Source organism: Oncorhynchus keta, chromosome 10 (genome assembly GCF_023373465.1).
Source record: "Oncorhynchus keta strain PuntledgeMale-10-30-2019 chromosome 10, Oket_V2, whole genome shotgun sequence".
Taxonomy (NCBI): domain Eukaryota; kingdom Metazoa; phylum Chordata; class Actinopteri; order Salmoniformes; family Salmonidae; genus Oncorhynchus; species Oncorhynchus keta.
In genome coordinates, this window is record NC_068430.1 from 33,884,745 (window position 1) to 33,903,432 (window position 18,688).

The 18,688-nt window shown below is 43.6% G+C and overlaps 1 protein-coding gene across 2 annotated transcripts; it reads right to left on the minus strand.

Moving 5' to 3' along the window:
- Positions 1-1,399: 1,399 nt before the first annotated feature.
- Positions 1,400-17,524, minus strand: LOC118388561 (ATP-dependent 6-phosphofructokinase, muscle type-like). 2 transcript variants are annotated; one of them, XM_035777756.2, is made up of 22 exons: positions 17,275-17,524; positions 12,621-12,694; positions 11,181-11,258; positions 10,555-10,744; positions 9,898-10,063; positions 9,758-9,802; positions 9,531-9,639; positions 9,269-9,364; positions 8,967-9,059; positions 8,642-8,767; positions 8,441-8,505; positions 8,278-8,341; positions 7,990-8,136; positions 7,725-7,795; positions 7,485-7,572; positions 7,149-7,301; positions 6,223-6,387; positions 6,047-6,108; positions 5,835-5,946; positions 5,599-5,698; positions 3,537-3,642; positions 1,400-3,212 (listed from the first exon to the last, which is right to left on the minus strand). In XM_035777756.2, exons 1-22 carry the CDS (start codon positions 17,351-17,353, stop codon positions 3,059-3,061), a joined length of 2,343 nt encoding a protein of 780 aa, XP_035633649.1. In that variant the 5' UTR covers positions 17,354-17,524; the 3' UTR covers positions 1,400-3,058. The 2 variants fall into 2 exon arrangements, with proteins under 2 accessions (XP_035633649.1, XP_052382867.1); XM_052526907.1 differs by lacking the exons at positions 1,400-3,212; positions 3,537-3,642; positions 5,599-5,698; positions 5,835-5,946 and adding an exon at positions 3,762-3,852.
- Positions 17,525-18,688: the final 1,164 nt, after the last annotated feature.

Sequence of the window (18,688 nt, forward strand, 5' to 3'; positions counted from 1 at the left end):
GTCCCATTTACATTGTGTAATTTATTGACTAGCCCCACAGATAGGCTATCCAAAGTCAAACCAATTTTGCCAGTCTCACACCAACCAGCTGAAGCGAATTGGCAAAAGAAGTTGGCTAGCTTGCTAGCTAGTCTAGGCTACTTCCAGACACAAGACCTGATTAGACTGTAACTGTGTACTGTTTTGGCAGAGTGAAAGTACAAACACTTCCCACATTCAAACACACACACAAGAGACACCTACACCAAAGCACGCCTCCAAAACCCAAATCGTTCTCAGTTGCATTTCCTAATGAGGTGAATTGAAACTGAGGCTAAATCAGGAAGTTCAGCCCCCCTTTAAATTCAAGGTCAGAATATGCATATGGGAGACTGGGGTAAATTGAGCCAAAGGGGTATGTTAAGCCACCCTTTTTTCTAGCAAACCATACACAAAATGTATAATTTGACCAAATATTTAGGAAGAGGTCATAATTTCATGGAGTCTGAAGAGTGGTAAGGAAGTTAGGCCCAAGTAAAATTAATCTATTGTGTTAGAGGTTTCATGATGCTTGTATCTAAACCAAAGTAGATCATTTTAACAGTTTGGGTCTCTATATGCTTCAATGTCCTAAACCTAGCATGAAAGTGCATCCTTGTAGTTGTGTGGGCTAATATACTCAAAATGTTTACCTTGGGGTAAGTTAAGCAAATGTAAGTGTTTTCTTCCCAGGCTTAATGCAAAGCATTATTTCTGGGATATGATGTAACAACATGGCGTGGCCCATGATAAAGTCTTTAAAAAGGTACAGTGTTTTTTAGGTGTTACTGCAGATATAGCTATATGCACCATTTTGATTTGAGTTTCGGGCGGAGAGATAATGTCATTGGTGCTGTGTTAAAATGTGCTTAAAATGATTAAAAGATGGTGATTGTGATTGTGTTGAAGAGTGTTTGGGAAATAAAGATAGTTTTAAAAAGGTAGTGGTAATATTTCATTCAGCACAGAAATGTGTAGGTGGCGTAACTCACCCTGCCCTGAGGATCCATTTACCCAGGGTAAGTTGTGCCAAGATACCACTTTTTTGGGACAAGCTATGTTTTCAAAACTGTAATGTTTACATGAATTCTGATTATTTCCAGGGATACACAACATCCTCAAATATATGTAGATATCTTCGTTAAAAAGAATACCATATTTCCCTTGACAGAGTGATGCTGAATGTAAAAAATGGCTCAACAGACCCCACTCTCCCCTTGAAAGAAAAGGTATAAAAAGGAATTCATTTCCATTTAGGTGCGTGTAACTCTGGTCTGAATTCCCCCCAAAGAGGGCATACTATTGTGTACACACACTCCTTTGGTACGCTCAGTAACATTTGTAACTAAGGGAGAAAGAGTAAATAGGAAAATGGTCATGGTCATGGTTAAGCTGTCATGATTTATACAACAGAAACCGGGGGAACTTGCAGTAGGTGCCATGGTCTACATTTTGACATTTTACAATTTAGCAGAGGCTGTTATCCAGAGCGACTTACAATCTTAATTTCTTCTGTCAGTCATCATCATCTCTGTTTCCAATCAGTGTAGTACCGTCAAGCCTTGAGTAATTCTTTTTAGCCACACCTTACATTTTGTGTTTGTTAAATGACTAAATGCATAACAACTTTATTATTGGGGTAGACTGTACTTAGTCAACCTATTAGGCATAATTTAATAAAAGAAAATGAAGTTATTGTTGTAAAAAGCACCACAAAATGAGTTACATTTTCTTTGCAATACATTGATACCCTCATATCCCTAAACATTCAATATTTTTTATTTTCAATAAACCTAGTCAATTTCGAAATTATCTTTCATGATGTAAAATGTTAAATAGTCCAGAAAACTAAACAGACTGTTTTATTACATGTTCTAGTTCAGTTTCAATGGAAGAAAGAAGTATTCGGTGTTCAACTGTTCTGCCATACAAACAGGGGAGAAGGCAATACACCAGACACAGGAAACAGAACACTGTGGGTGTCTGTGGTTTTCAGATAAGTGTTAGACTCTGACTTTGCAGAGAGATGTGCACAGTATTGTTGAAGGGTTGCCAGCTGCAGAATGATGTAGAATGACTTCTGTGATGTAGAATAGTTCGAAGCTCCACACAACAAACTGTATGTACAGTATTTTCCTCATAACCACTAGTACTGTACTGATATGATACACCCATCAGTTGACTGAATGGTTGAGAAACTAACTACTAGTTACTAACAAAATTGTTAAAAGGTTTTAAAAATGATTCCAATAAATGCAACAGTTGGACAATGGATGAAGAAACGCCAAACTTTTTGAAGAAAATGTATCCATTATATATTGACTGAATTATAGCACATAAAACATTTGACTGGCAAGGACAAATAATGGAGTTCAGGGATTTTGGTGGGAATTTAGGTATTACATTTATTGTCAAATTTCAATATGTCTTAGAATAGATGACACCTATCTATACATACTTTACATCGTTTGCGAGATCAGACATAATAGTATTACTATAATCCGAGTGTTCCTTTTCGGAAATTGCTTTCATTTTAGAGCATCTCTTTTGTAAACATTTCAAAACGATTCAATTCTAACTTTTATCAGCGCCGCACAAAATGTACACCCATCAAATAACGTTATCTTTCTTCTCTTTCTTGTGATGCAAGTGTCGAGACTATGCGTTTAATCTCAGACAAAGTTTAGCGTTCTTATAGATACAACGGAAATACAATGTTTTCCATTGAGCCCCTTTCAGCCATTACCGGGATGTGTTTGACAGGTCATTACAAACATTTCCACGGTCGTAACGTTAACGGGTAAGAACGACAGACACAAGCAAGAATATGAAAGAGTCACAAGATTAAAATGAAAGCAATCAATCCAGCCAGATTTAAGTGACAAATGGATTTTGCACCCCTCAAACACAGGAAATAGATGGTTGAAAAAGACAGATCCTCAGGTTCCTTTCTTCTCATAGGTGCGGGCAGGTCTAAGTGCAAGACTAAGGGTGTGTATGTATGTGTTTATGTGAGGATGTGTGTGTTTATTTGGTTTGTTTAAATCTTTCCCCCCTTGATTTCTCCTGTCTTCTTGATGATGTGCTCCATGGCAGCCACCTCAGAGGTGTCTATTTTCACAGCTTCATACCTGGCCAGGATCTTCAGAATGGGCCTCAGCTTCAGCCACCACTCAGTCTTTGGGATACGGTGCCTGTGGAGGGAGGAGAGAAGGTTGGAGTGAGGGGAAAGGGTGGTAGAAGGGGGGAGTGTGAAGGAGGAGGATAATAAGAGTGGGATCAGAGAAAGAAAACAGGAAACAGAGGAAGAGCTGGACTGGTTCAATGGTTCTGATTGGACTGACACATACTTACAAACAACAGCACTTACCTACCACTGCTCAGCATTAAAACACAGCTGAACTCAATGTGGAACACACGATGAAGAGTCACAAACAAGAGAGAGGAGAGAAGGAGAGAAAGAGAAGGAGGAGAGAAAGAGAAGGAGGTGTGAAAACAGAGGGAGGATTAGGACTTACTCAAAGTCAGTGTCTTCCTTGAGGGAAGCCAGGGGTTGGAAGATCAGGGATCGCCTTTTCATGCCCAGCACACAGGCAGAATCTGGTGTGTTAGCAAAGATACGACCTGGTGACACAAAGAGAGCTAGCATCAACATAGGAGGGCAGTAGCCTGGCTGGTCCTAGACCTGTCTGTATGGGCTTTATCCAGCTCATCTCTTATAGCAGGACAACAATAGTCAGAGGAGTTGGATAAAACACCTATCTAGGACCAGGCCAAGGGTAGTACAGGTTGTAGAGGAACTGTGTGGTGTAGTTGTCGTTGGCATTAGAGTTCCTGTGGGCAGGAGGAGGATTTGCCCTTTTTGTGTCCCTTTGCATCTCTTTTTGGCCAGGACGCTCTTGAAAAAGAGATTTTAAATCTCATTGAGCCCTTCCTGGTTAAATAAAGGTTAAATAAAAAGATTTAAAAATTTTAAAAAATGGATAGCTTCTGAGGATGGTAGCTGACTCTATAGCCACTCCTATCTGTCATATCTTTAATCTGAGCTTAGAGGAAAGTATTTGTCCTCCAAATTAATTCCTCTACCCAAGAGTGGTAAAGTGGCCTTTACTGGTTCTAACAGCAGACCTATAAGGTTGCTGCCAGCTCTTAGCAAACTGTTGGAAATAATTGTGTTTGAACAAATACAATGCTATCTGTAAACAAATTACCAACAGACTTTCAGCATGCTTATAAAGAAGGCCCTCAACAAGTACTGCACTGACACAAATGACTGATGATTGATTGAAAGAAATTGATAATGAGAGGATTGTGGGAGCTGAACTGTTAGATTTCAGTGGAGCCTTTGATATTATTGACCATAACCTGTTGTTGAAAAAACGTGTGTGTTATGGCTTTTCAACCTCTGCCTTATCGTGGATTCAGAGCTATATATCTAATAGAACTCAAAGGGTTTTCTTTAATGGAAGCTTCTCTAATGTCAAACACGTAAAGGGTGGTGTACTGCAGGGCAGCTCTCTCGGCCCTCTACCTTTTTCAATTTTTTACCAATGACCTGCCACTGGCATTAAACAAAGCATGTGTGTCCATGTATGATGCTGATTCAACCATATACGCATCAGCAACCACAGCTAATGAAGTCACTGAAACCTTAACAAAGAGTTGCAGTATGTTTTGAAATGGGTGGCCAGTTATAAACTGGTCCTGAACATCTCTAAAATTAACAGCATTGTATTTTGTACAAAGCATTCCCTAAATTCTAGACCTCAGCTGAATTGGGTTACAAATGGTGTGTCTGTTGAACAAGTTGAGGAGACTAAATTACTTGGTGTTACCTTAGATTGTAAATGGTCATGGTCAAAACATATAGATTCAATGGTTGTAAAGATGGGGAGATGCAGGCTCTAGTTTTGTCTTATATTGATTATTGTCCAGTTGTGTGGTCGAGTGCTGCAAGGAAAGACCTAGTTAAGCTGCAGCTGGCCCAGAACAGAGCGGCACGTCTTGCTCTTCATTGTAATCAGAGGGCTGATATAAATACTATGCATGCCAGTATTTCTTGGCTATGGGTTGAGGAGAGACTGACTGCATTACTTTTTATTTTTATAAGAAACATGAATGTGTTGAAAATCCCAAATTGTTTGCATAGTCAGCATACACACAGCTGACACACACACTCACCACACCAGACATGCCACAAGGGGTCTTTTCACAGTCCCCCAAATCCAAAACAAATTAAAGAAAGCGTACAGTATTATATGTAGCCCTTATTGCATGGAAATCCGTTTCATCTCATATTGCTCAAATAAACAGCAAACCTGGTTTCAAAAAAACAGATAAAGCAACCCCTCACGGCACAACGCCTCTCCTCTATTTGACTTAGATAGTTTGTGTATGTTTTGGTATTGATATGTAGGCTGCATGTGCCTTTCTTTTTTAATTGATGTAGTTCTGTCCTTGAGCTGTTCTTGTCTATTAGTGTTCTGTATTATGTCATGTTTCATGTTTTGTGTGGACCCAAGGAAGAGTAGCTGCTGCTTTTGCAGTGGGGATCCTAATAAAATACCAAATGATCCTCACCGTGTCTGTAGCACTCCTTCAGCTTGTCAGTCAGCCACAGGACAGACTTGGCTCCCATCTTGGTGCCAAAATTCCTGTCGAAGGGAGTGGGGGTTCCACCCTGGTCGTGAGCAAAGAGAGAGAGAGATGGTTAGAGAGATGTATTTCCATATGAATATATAGATGAATTGGTTCCTTATATTACCACAGGGTTAGAGTTGAGCCCATTAAACAGTTAGAAGAAGTGTCCATCAGACCTGTTGCATGTGTCCCAGGATGTTCATCCTGCAGTCGAACGTGCCCTTGCCCTCCTCTGAGTACAGGTTGTAGAGGAACTGTGTGGTGTAGTTGTCGTTGGCATTGGAGTTCCTGTGGGCAGGAGGAGGATTTGCAGTAACAAGAGAAACAAGAGAACGATAATGTCTGAGGGATATCAGACAGGATGTGTTTTTGAGGAGAGCACATCTACCTGAGAATGAGACCTCTCTTCACTGAGGTCTTCATCTTTTCTATCAGATGCACCACGTTCAGCTGCAACAAAACAATACAACAGATGATTCAACATCCCAATGTCCCCATGTTTTGTGCTTGAAATATAACACAGAATCCATCCATATTTGTTATTCTGTCAGTGTGCCCCCTGACCTCCAGGTCATGGATATGGAAAGGCTCTTCATAAATGTAGGCAGCGTCAGCCCCAGATGACAAGCCAGCCATGGTTGCCAGGTAGCCGCAGTATCCTCCCATGGTCTCAATGATGAACACTCTCCTCTTGGTGCCAGCAGCAGACTGCTTGATCCTGTCGCAAGTCTGACAGAAAGAAAGAAAGGCTAGTATGAGGAGGGATGTGTGTCTGGGTATTGTCATATGTTAGGCAGGTAGCCTAGCAGCTAGCATAGCAGTTAAGAGTGTTGGGCTAGTAACAAAAAGGTCACTGGTTTGAATCCCAGAGCGACTTGTTAAATATCTGTTGATGTGTCCTTGAGAAAGGCACTTAACCCCCTAATTGCTCTGGATAAGAGTGTCAGCTAAATGACTAAAGTGTGTGTCCCCCACAAACTTTCTCCTGTCAGAGGAGGCAAGTTTGATAATGAGGTGTTTTCTTGTATCCCAAATATACCAGATATTGTTGTTGTGGGGAAGGCTGGAGGGAGGTGTATATTTTGGATGTGGGTTGCTCTTTTGACTCCTACATGGAGCAGACCTTTTGTTGCTAAGTTGCTGAAATACCATCTCCATGTGTCACGCCTGAACAGCCTTAGTTATCAGTGCAAACTTGTGGTGCTGATATCTGGGAGTCTTGCCCATGTACAGTACATAGGCTGACTGTACGTGGCCTTCAGAATGCAGGCTTGCATAGGACAAAGGCAAAGTAGCTAACAAGGTAATGCTCTGTGTCAGCGGTCATGGGCAGCTTTGCTGTATGGAGAAGGTGCTTTTTATATCCATCCAGATATCTTTGTCCTTTGAAATGTTTGAATCCTTCTCGACTTTAATGTAATTTGTGGATTCAAATAGAGTATTTAAAATGTGTGTGTGTGTCTGGGGTACAGCATGTGTGTTTGTCTTACCGTGGTGATGGTGTTGAGGGCGGTGTCAGCGCCGATGCTGAAGTCTGATCCGGGAACATTGTTGGAGACGGTGGCGGGAATGACCACCATGGGGATACACAGCTCCTCGTACTTCTCCCTGGCTGTTACCAGCTCCAGACCACCCAGAAACGCCTGACAAGGAGACACACAATACCATGTATATCTGGACTAGGCATCAACAGACAAGACAATATTCATGATACTCGTTTTACAACTGTTGTGCTTATGTTCAATGAATATGTTCAATCAATAATGATTGGACAGTGGACAAGTGAACCATCCGAATACTCTCTGATCCAACCCCTCGATCCTCACCTCAAAGCCTCCAATGATGATCAGAGAATGGATGTTGAACTTGGCAATGTTCAGGCTGATTTGCTCAATGTTTTTACCTGGCAGGTTTCTACACACCAGAGAGGAGAAACATTGAAAGTTATAATTGTCAATAGAGGTTTCTGTTGTTCTAAGTAAGACCCTGGGTTCCTCCTAAACAAACAACTGTGAGCTTTCCCTGGCCCTAAGCATTGGTGCGTGTGCTCTGTGGAGATGTCTCACCTCTTGGTACCGAGATTGGACCCTCCCTTCCCAGTCCATCCACCCACTTGAGCCCAAGTGATAGGCTCAATCTGAGGAAGAGGAAAGGGAGATTAGTATGGTGTGTGTGTGTGTGTTATTTGTGTTGATCTGTGCAGGTGGAGCTCAACTTGGCAATGAACTGATGTTCCTGATGGTGCCATTCATCTGATCAGATGTAAAATAACATACAAGTTATCCACTACAAGAAATCCTCAGGGGCATATTTCCTGGTGGAATGTCCCACCTGTCCATTAGCCAGGCCATCAAAGCCATCGTGTATAGCCAGCATCTGGTGTCCCTGGATGAGACCAGCCCTGACAGCTGAACGCACTGCTGCATTCATCCCAGCACAGGGGGCGCCCACATTTACAATGGCAATATTGATGTTGCTCTGAGAGGGGGAGAACAAGACAGAGAGAGGATGTATTTTGGGTGCAACCTTATAATGCCTTCAAATGTGCAAACAGGTTGCCCAAATATCAGACCAAGATAGCAAGAAAAAGAACCTGATGAAAATGATACAGTTACTCACCTTCACTTCTGGGGGGTTCACGTGAGCCAGCATTTTGTATGTGTTCCAGTTATTCTGAAAGCTCCTACAAACAAGAAAATGACCAATGGTTTTCATCTCAGTACTTAGTCCAAATGACAAGCCAGCCATGGAAGGAAAGAAAATAGGCAAAATAAAGGCTCACTTTCCCCTGAGATTCACAGCATCTTCAAATCTCCCCTCAGCCATGGCTACGGTCACATCTTTAGTCTGAGAGAGTGAGTGAGAGAGGGGGGGACAATAGAGAGAGGAAGACATTTTAAAAGACCATGTCCATAATATGCTTTCTCAGCAATGAGAGAGGAAATAATGCAGTTTGGAATAGGAATATAGGAATATAGCTCACAACTTGGACACACTCCATGAGCGGCAGCCTGATGGCCATGTTCCCAGAAAGACTGACAACACAGGCTGGAGTTTCTGGGGTGGCCTCCAACAGAGCCATCACAGCCTCAACACCCATCCTGCTACCCTGGGGGACGGAGGGAGAGAATGAATGAATGAATGAATGAATGAATGAATGAACAAAGGATCGATTATCATAGCATTATATTATAGGTGCTACGTAAATGACCCTGAAGGTCAAGAAAGAGTGGACAACAGAGTAAAAACGATACCGGCACAGACAGACGGATTGACAGACACAAAGTGGTGACAGACAGATGGATTACCAGGATCCTGTCGAAAGCAGAGGGGGTGCCACCTCTCTGTACGTGTCCCAGGATGGTAGAACGGGTGTCGAAGCCAAGTTTCTTGGATACCAGCTGTACAGAGTGACACAGAGAGATTACAGCATCAGTCCTCTGTCAGATCAGAGCTAGATGATTGATCAAAGGTGATATTACCCTAGCCCCTTATAACCTTTACCATTAGGGGGATGAAACATATCGGACTGGCGGAATAGGGTGCCGTTTGGGACACTGTTTCAGTGGTTAGGGACAAATTCTATTGACTGTGTAATGCCATCGCTCACATTTTTGACTTGGTCACAGGTGATGGGTTTTTGCTTACGGTCCTGGGCTCCCTCTGCCATGATGATGACGTTCAGACGAGAACCACGCTCCCTTTGCTGAGAGGGAGACGGAGAGAGAACGTTGTTTTGTGTGTTATTATATGAGGAAGAGAGAGAAAACCAGGGAGAGGGACAAAGAGATATAGAGGGTCAATCAGAAGAGGTGGAGAAGGGATAGAAGGATGGGGGGGGGATAGAGGGAGCAGGAGAGGAGGTGTGGTACCGCAATCAGTCTTTTGCACAGATGCTCCTCCCAGTTGTCCTCTGGGGGCATCTCTGGGATGAACACCCAGTCAGCACCGCAGGCCAGAGCAGTCACCAGGGCCAGGTAGCTGTGAGGACAGACAGCAATGTCAATACATACACAAGCACGCACAGACACATGTGCACACAGATGCACGCACACACACATACACACACACACGCATACACACACAGTCAGGCACTCACCCGCAGTGTCTGCCCATCACCTCCAGGATAAAGGTCCTCTGGTGACTGTCAACAGAAATATGTGAAAAACACAAGAATCCCCCCCAAAATCATGATTTACTGATGCTTACAAATGACTTAATATTGGTGTGTGTGTGTACCTCTGTGCAGTAGTTGTTATGGCGTCCACCACCTCTATGATGCGGTGCAGGGCGGAGTCAGTGCCAATGGTCATGTCAGTGCCACAGAAGTCGTTGTCTATAGAGCCCACCATGCCCACAATGTTGAGGTGAGAAGAACGCTTTGCCTCCTCCGCCGTGATCTTACCTGGTGGTGGACACACAAACTAGCAGTCAGCTCTCACATTTAACACAATACTTGTAGTCCTATGTGGCTCAGTTGCTAGAGCATGGCCTTTGCAATGCTGGGGTTGTGGGTTCAATTCCCACTGAGGCCACACATATCAAATTGTATGCAAACACTATTCTAAGTTGCTTTGGATAAATTAATTTGCTTATATGACTTGGGTCCACAAGGAGGCATTAAAGTACAGTGTAACGAGCCAGATATGTCAAAGACCATACAGATGCTTGGGCCTGTATTCAGAAATTGTCTTGGAGTAGTAGTGCTGATCTAGGATCATTTTTGGCTTTAAGATCATAATGAATAATGACCTAATCCCCCTCTTAGGATCATCTAAAAAGTGACTGGGAGGGTTACATAAGTGTAGTGGGTTACATTATGTTTTATGGTAGTTGGGTGCTTTGGAGTGAAGGGTACTGGGTAATGTAGTCTTGTTGGTGGCCTAGGTATCTCACCCTGTTTGATCAGGTCAGCCAGCAGCTCGCTCCACTCTGTACGGAACTGGTTAGCACCAGTCAAGCTACCGTCACCACCGATCACACACAGGTTGGTGATGCCCAGTTTGACCAAGTTGCAGGCGGCCTTAAGACGCCCCCACTTCTCTTTGAAGTCCATACAGCGGGCACTGCCAATCACAGTGCCACCCTGAGACGAGACAACATGCCAACAGAACACATTCAGTTGGGCTAAATAAGAGGGAGAGATGGAGGAGGAAGTAGAGGACAGGATGTGGGCTATAGGCAGAGAGGGATGAGAGAGATTGTGGTTCAGGAATAGTGTGTGTGAGAGCGAGAGAGAGCAAGAAGGAGAGAGACCAAGGGGGAGGGAAGGAGGAAGGGAAGAGGAGGAAAGGAGGGAGGTGAAACCCCAGCCTATCATTCTGAAGCCCATTAAATCCAGTGAACCCTGGCATTTGACTAGCTCCTACTGACTAGAGGGTCACTGATCTAGGACCAGTTCATGTTTCAGAGGATGGATCCCACCCTTTTCACTGAAAGGTTACATTTGGTTAGAAACTAAAGGAGAGTGAGGGGGAGGTAATTTGATAAAGTGTGTATGTGTATACTGTATGTGTGCTCACCAGCTGCAGCATCATAGACACGCTCTCCCAGGTGGCAGGTTTGATATTGTCACCTCCATCCACCAAACCCTGGTAACCCTGGAGACGAACACACAAACCTGTCACTCACAGTTACGGGAGAACCCGAGGTAACTGATGTGGCTTAGCTGACAGACCATTACGGTAAGGTAACAGGCAAGAAAAAAGGAATATGAGGTTGTAAGAGGCTCATTCCAGATCACCTTTCCAAATCCAGGCCTTGCTGTCCGTAGCTCTGTTGGTTTACATCCTGTCCCCTCTAATCATGGATTTGGATTTATTCTATACGTACATCCAAGACACTCCATTTAGTAAGATATGTTACATTTCGTATGGTGTGTATTCATTTGTGGATGTCCATCACCTATTTCGGATGATATGTTATGAATTATAATTCATACCATATATTCCGAATTTACACATCATACAATATCTTACAAATTTGAAAAACGTACTATATGTTACACATTTGCAAAACGTATGATATGTTACAAATTCTAGCTAGGTGGCTAATGTTAGCTAGGCTAGGGTTAGGGTTAAGTTTAGGAGTTAGCTTAAAGGGTTAAATATGTGGATAAGTGAAGGGTTAGCTAAAAGGGTTAAGGTTAGGGGAAGGCTTAGCTAAGTAGTTACAAAGTAGCTAAAAAGTAGTAAGTAGTTGAAAAGTTGCTAATTAGCGAAAATGCTAAAATTACCGTGATGAGATTCAAACTCACAACCTTCGGGTTGCTAGACGTTCGCATTATACACCTTTCCAGCTACCCTACTTTCACTTTTGACTTGAGTAACCATCTGTCTAATGTAACCATACCTAACATATCATACTTATTTGAAGCCAGAAGTCTAGACAGTTTTCTACAAATGTTACGTTTTGTAGTAATGTTGAATAAAAACAGTATTGACAGTGCTGAATAAAAACTTTGACATGAATTCACTCATAAAAACAGCAGCTCTTTGCTGTAGTCTTTGACAGTTTCTCTCTGGTCATGGTTTTAAAAGTTAAGAAAATTTCAAGTAGGTGAGTATCAAACTTTGTGATGGACTGGGTCGTGGAAGCTGTAGGCACTGTAATTTGATCTATAAGATTGGCCAGCACAGTAGCCACACGAATTAAGCCACAGATCTCTCTGTCTGCCGGGTAAGCTGAGTTTGAATGAAATGGTTGAAAATGGGAACACTTTGCCTACCCGGTGCGCAGGGCTTCTGAATCAAGTGCACCTACCGCCAAGAGCTCAAAAAAAAAATACAAAAACAAATCCCTTTATATTGTTGGCTTTTCTACAGAAATTATTGGTGATCGACTAAGAATGCCTTGATTGCTGTAGACTATAATAATCATAAAAAGGGAACAGTAACAGTTCTGGGCTAATGGGAAACATAAAATGGTTGATGAGATGGGGGGGATACAAGTCAGGTACTAACCTCATGAACGAAGTAGACTTTGGCCCCAGTGTAGATGCCCACTCTGACTGTGGCCCTCACAGCAGCATTCATACCTGCATCACAGAGTGGCTGTTAGAACATCATTGACACAGTCCCACCTGCACAGGTGGTTTTGAACTATGACACAACACAGTGTAGCTGCTATGATTAAGTTGGCATGCTGTGTGCTACAAACTTGACATATGAATGATTATATAGGGGATGCAGACAACTTGACTGGCTGAATCACCGCTTGGTTCCACAACTGCAGGGCACTTGACCGCAAGCCGCTACAGAGGGTGGGGCTGAGCTCCCTGCCATCCAGGACCTCTATACCAAGCGGTGTCAGAGGAAGACCCTAGACTCTTTCTGCTACTGCATGACAAGTGGTACCAGTGTCCCAAGTCTGGAACCAACAGGACTCTGAACAGCTTCTTCCCCCAAGCTAGAAGACTGCTGAACAAGACTGCTAAATAATGAATCAAATGGCTACCTAGACTACCTGCATTGACCCTTTTTGTATTAACTAACTGTCTTGCACTGACTATGCATACACACTGGACTCTAACCACACACTCACACATACTTACAAACAGACTGCCCAACAGACACACACACACACACTAATAACATGCACACACATACATAGAGACGCCACACACTCACACACACTTTCACATGCTGTGTCATGCTGAAACAGGAAAATGCCTTCCCCAAACTCTTGACACAAAGTTGGAAGCACATAATCATCTAAAATGTCATTGTATGCTGTAGCATTAAGATTTCCTTTCACTGGAACTAAGGGACCTAACCTGAACAATGAAAAACAGCACCAGCTAATTAACCCTTCCCCACCAAACTTTACAGTTGGAAAGTAGCGTTCTCCTGGCATCTGCCAAGCCCAGATTAGTCCGTTGGACTGCCAGAGGAAAACGTGTTTCCACTGCTCCAAAGTCCAATGGCAGCGAGCTTTACACCACTCCAGCCGACACTTGGCATTGCGATCTTAGGCTTGTATGCGGCTGCTCGGCCATGGAAACCCATTCCATGAAGCTCCCGACGGACAGTTCTTGTGCTGACATTGCTCCAGAGGCAGAACTGGGTTGTTAGTGTTGCAACCGAGGACAGACACATGTTACGAGCTACATTCTTCAGCACACTGGGTGACCTTGTGTGGCCTACCACTTCACGGCTAAGTCGTTGTTGCTCCTAGGCGTTTCCACTTCACAATAACAGCACATACGGGGCAGCTCTAGCAGGCCAGACATTTGACAAACTGAAAGATGGCATCCTATGACGGTGCCATATTGAAAGTCACTGAGCTCTTCAGTAAGGCCATTCTACTGCCAATGTTTGTATATGGAGATTGCATTGCTGTGTGTTCAATTAGATACACCTGTCAGCAACGGGTGTGGCTGAAATAGCCAAATCCACTAATTTGAAGGGATGTCCACATACTTTTGTATATATATAGTATATCTCTCCACGGTATCACTTCATTCTTACAGGCCCAGTGCAGTAAAAAACTCGATTTTCCTGTGTTTTATAGATATTTATGATTTGGGAATAATACTGTGAAATTGTGAAAATTAAGATAATGCCCTTTTAGTGTAAGAGCTGTTTGAATAGACCTGAAATTTCAGCATGTTTTGGTGGGATGTAGTTTGGCATTCTATGGTGACATCACCATGCAGTGAATTAGTTAATATACCAATATTAAAGAGAATTCCAAACATCTCAGCCAATGGGTGCGTTGGTAAATTGCCTCCAGTGTGTCAGAGTGTGCTTTGGGTCGTTCAGAAATTCAGAGCGTTGTCAGATTGCCTGTTCATAAATTCTGAGCATTTCGCTCTCGGCGCGTTCAGAGCGCACACTGGACGCTCTGGCCGGAGGAGTTGGGTTGATCCAAATGTTCTGATCTCACAGCGGCAGTCAAGCACCCAAGCTAACTGGCTAAAGTTGGTTAGCTTGCTAGCTAATTCCAGACACAAATGAGAGAAAACTCTGACTATTTTAAATCACCCTAAAAGAGCTGGTTAGGCGGTTTGAATTTTATCTAGAGTGTTAGTGACTGTAACTGTGCAGCCGGCAACAATTTCATTCATTTTTATGCCGACGTTTACTGACACAAGTCATATTCAAAGGGTGTTGCACGTTCGTAAATGAATCTATTATTCTGTGTTCGTAAATTAATCTATTATTCTGCGTTCTGGCACACTCAGACAAGTGTGCTCAGAAATCGGAGTAGATAGCCAGAGTGGATTTATGAACGCACCCAATAACAATTCATTTTCTCTTTTCCTCTCCCCACTCAGACCACTTCCAGACAGTACTAGCAAAATTCTTGCTGGGGAAATGTCTGTTTTCACAGTAAGGTACTTAATTACCCAGAAATGATTTGATATTGAGATTTTAAAAAACAGCTGCATTGGACCTTTAACAGATTCATTGTCTCATTTTAGTGATTTTGCAGAACAAAAAAATTGTAATGTGTACATAAACCAGTTCATCATAATCATTATGTAATAGGGTCCAGAGATTTTTCTTGTGAGTTCACATGGTCAGGATGTATGGCAGATGGGGAAACATAACATAGCATAGCATAGCATAGTGGAATAATGAAGAGCACTCCTGTTTCAGTGAACTAGCAGGGATCTGAAAGGGCAGACAGGGTGGGTGGGTAGGGCAGACCAGGTGGGTAGGGCAGACCGGGTGGGTAGGTAGGGCAGACAGAGTGGGTAGGGCAGACAGGGTGGGTGGGTAGGGAAGACTAGGTGGGTAGGGCAGACAGGGTGGGTGGGTAGGGCAGACAGAGACGACAGGTATGGTAGGGCAGACAGGGTGGGTGGGTAGGGCAGACCAGGTGGGTAGGGCAGACAGGGTGGGTGGGTAGGGCAGATCGGGTGGGTGGGTAGGGCAGACAGGGTGGGTGGGTAGGGCAGACCAGGTGGGTAGGGCAGATCGGGTGGGTGGGTAGGGCAGACAGGGTGGGTAGGGTGGACAGAGACGACAGGTATGGTAGGGCAGACAGGGTGGGTGGGTAGGGCAGACCAGGTGGGTAGGGCAGACAGGGAAGACAGGAAATGTAACTAGCTCACTGTCTCAACACACCAGCTCCACTCTAAAGGGCAACACATGTGGATAGTATTGACGTGCCAAGAGTGTCTCCCCTTTCAACATGATGGAGGGAGAAAAAGGTTTAGGTGGAAGAGGAGAAAGAGGATTGAGGAGGGATATGAGGGAGGGATAGTTCGGCCCACTTATCTCCTCCTCCTCCTCCTCTCCATGTCATATGACAAAGGTCACGCCTCTAAAATTAGCACCACTTCAAAAAATAGAGAGAGACGAGAAGGAACAAGAGGGAAAAAGAGACAGCGGGAGGGAAAGAGAGGTAAATAGAGGGAAACATAAAGATATGGGTGAATATTTAAAGGACAGAGTAGCCAGGGTGTATGTACAGAATATGGGAAGAAAACAAGAAAGAAAAAACCATGAAATAAAAGAGAGAACAGAGAGAGAACCCTGAAAAGCAGCTAGCCAACTAGAGCTACTTAGTTGTTGGCAGACAGCTCCATAATGATGTAAAGTTCAGACAGGCAGACAGCTCCCTGACACAGGCTCCAATCAGAAGGTCATGTGGGGTCAGTGGCAGACATCCCAAAAGGTCAAAGGGGAGGTATTCATCATCCAGTTAAAGGTCAGAGGGAAGACTGTTGGGTGCATCCCAATAATCTTTCCTTTCTCCAAAAGTGTGTGCATGTTCACTTCCCTTCCTCGATTTCAATCGAAATGATTGGTATACGGAAACTCCCTCTACCCATGCCTACACCAATCCAATCATTTTACATTTGGGGGGAGTAGTGAAAGAGTGCACACTTCAAAAGGAAGGAGATATTATTGGGAGGCACCCACTGCAAATGCTCTGGTGACCCTGGCAACCTCCTCGGATGGAAGACTTCATGTTGCCCTTTTTGAGCGTGATAAGATATCTCAGCGACAACCGAGAGAAGGGGTCTCTATGTGAAGCTATGTTCAATAATGTGATATCACAGCCACCAACACGATATGAACTTTCAATGTCAGAACTCCACAATCTTTACATTTTATTCGGCCGTGGTGGTGGCTGTGGCAAACTGTGTGACTGGAACTGTGACTGAAAACAAAATGTCAACACAGTTGAATTTCAAACCACACAAATAAGAGGCATGTTTTCTATTAGTTCTATGTGCTGTGACTCATCTGACTTTCAACCAAAATGTATGCATTTCTGTAGTCCAGTCAGTCTATGCAACACCCTTAAAGTCCAGCCATAACTTCAGACAACACAAATTATGTTTATAAATCACTTCTTACTTTACCTCACTACACTCCTCTGTTTCCCTACTCCAAATTCATTGACAAGCTCTGAGCATGAATGGGAATTATGGGAATTGTTGACATAAAGTAATATCTCATTGTTTGCTGCCCCCACATGGGAACTGTTCCCACAGACCTATATAACTTGCAGCCACCTGCTGCTTACCAACAATCCTCTGGGCTGTCTGCCCTCCCTTGGACTGTCTGCCCTCCCTTGGACTGTCTGCCCCTCTAACTGGTACTTCCCCTGAACAGTCCCTTGGCACCCACCTACCCTGGTCCGCCCAGCCCCACTCACCCTGGGCATCGCCTCCAGAGGTCAGCACGGCGATGGAGCGGCCGATGCCCATCTTGCTGTGGTCTTTAGGGTGTGTCATGGTCCTGGAACTGCCTGTGACCAGAAAAGGGAAGGAAGGAAAAGACAGCAGATAATAATTAGCCTTGATCCTGGTAGCCCTGCTGTGTATGGTAGTGCAGTAGAATGTCTATCTCTCCTCTCCCTTCACTCTCCCTGCTTGGCTCACTGGGAAAGTGACTGGATGGGACAGTGGGACACAGTTTATCCACCACCCTGCTTGGCAGGAATCTGATGCATGCGCGTGATGAGAACACACACACACCCTATCACTCGCACATACACTTGTGTGCAAATGCGCACACACACCTCTCTTCACTCTAAACTAATTATAAAACTAACCACCGTCACAGCCTATGCCTTCATACAAATAAATAAGCTTGGTCGGCAGCAATCACCGAATATGCTGTCCAAGGCTACACCGAGCTTATCAATACACAGCATGCATGAGAGTTGGTTAGAATAGAGATCTTCGTTGAGAATTAACTTGAGAGGTTACTGTAATGAGAGTGTGCGGGAGTGTATGAGAGAATGCATGGGTACCCTCAAATCAAACTCCTATCAATTGAAGCATAAATGTACTGTTTGTCTTTTGATAACTTTTCATAAAAACATTACAGCAGGTAGAAATAAAATCTTTAATTGATTCTAAATGCATGCATAAATACAATACTCCCACAATAGACGTCATTTAGTCTTCTAATTTTCCTAATTGCTCACTAACTAGATTGCTAATGCCATGACAAATGCATTACATCAGATGTTGCTATGTACTGGAAGAATCAACTAAGTATCTCACCCTTTCACACCCTGATATGTCTCACCTGTCTTGTGGTTGTCTTCACCCCCCACCAGGTGTCTCCCCTTTTCCCCTATTATTCCCTGTGTATTTATACCTGCGTTTTCTGTTTCTCAAGTTTTTGCTTTTAAACTTCCAGTTCTGAGTCTGCCTGTCGTCCTGTACCTGCCTGACTCTCCTGGATTGCAAACCTCTGCCTGCCCTCAACCTGCCTTTTGCCTGCAATTCGAACTATCTGCCTCCTATGTCTGCATCTGGGTCTTTTCCTGAGTCACGATACACCCGGGTATGCCTTCTCTACCGCCAACAAATCTATCTAGCATTTCTTTTGACTGTTCCCACTTCCAAACTAGTTTTCTAAAACCATTGCTTTGTTTTTGAAGACGGTGTATGTGTTTAATATCGTCACACACCCTGTCTGTGAGTGTCAAGCCAGTCATTATCTTGTCTGTCTGTCTCAGTGGTTCACACCCTCCACCTCATTCGTTACCATAGAAAGTAGACACATTACCCCACCGTGTGTGTGTGTATGTATTTGTGAGTCTGTGTGCACGCTCC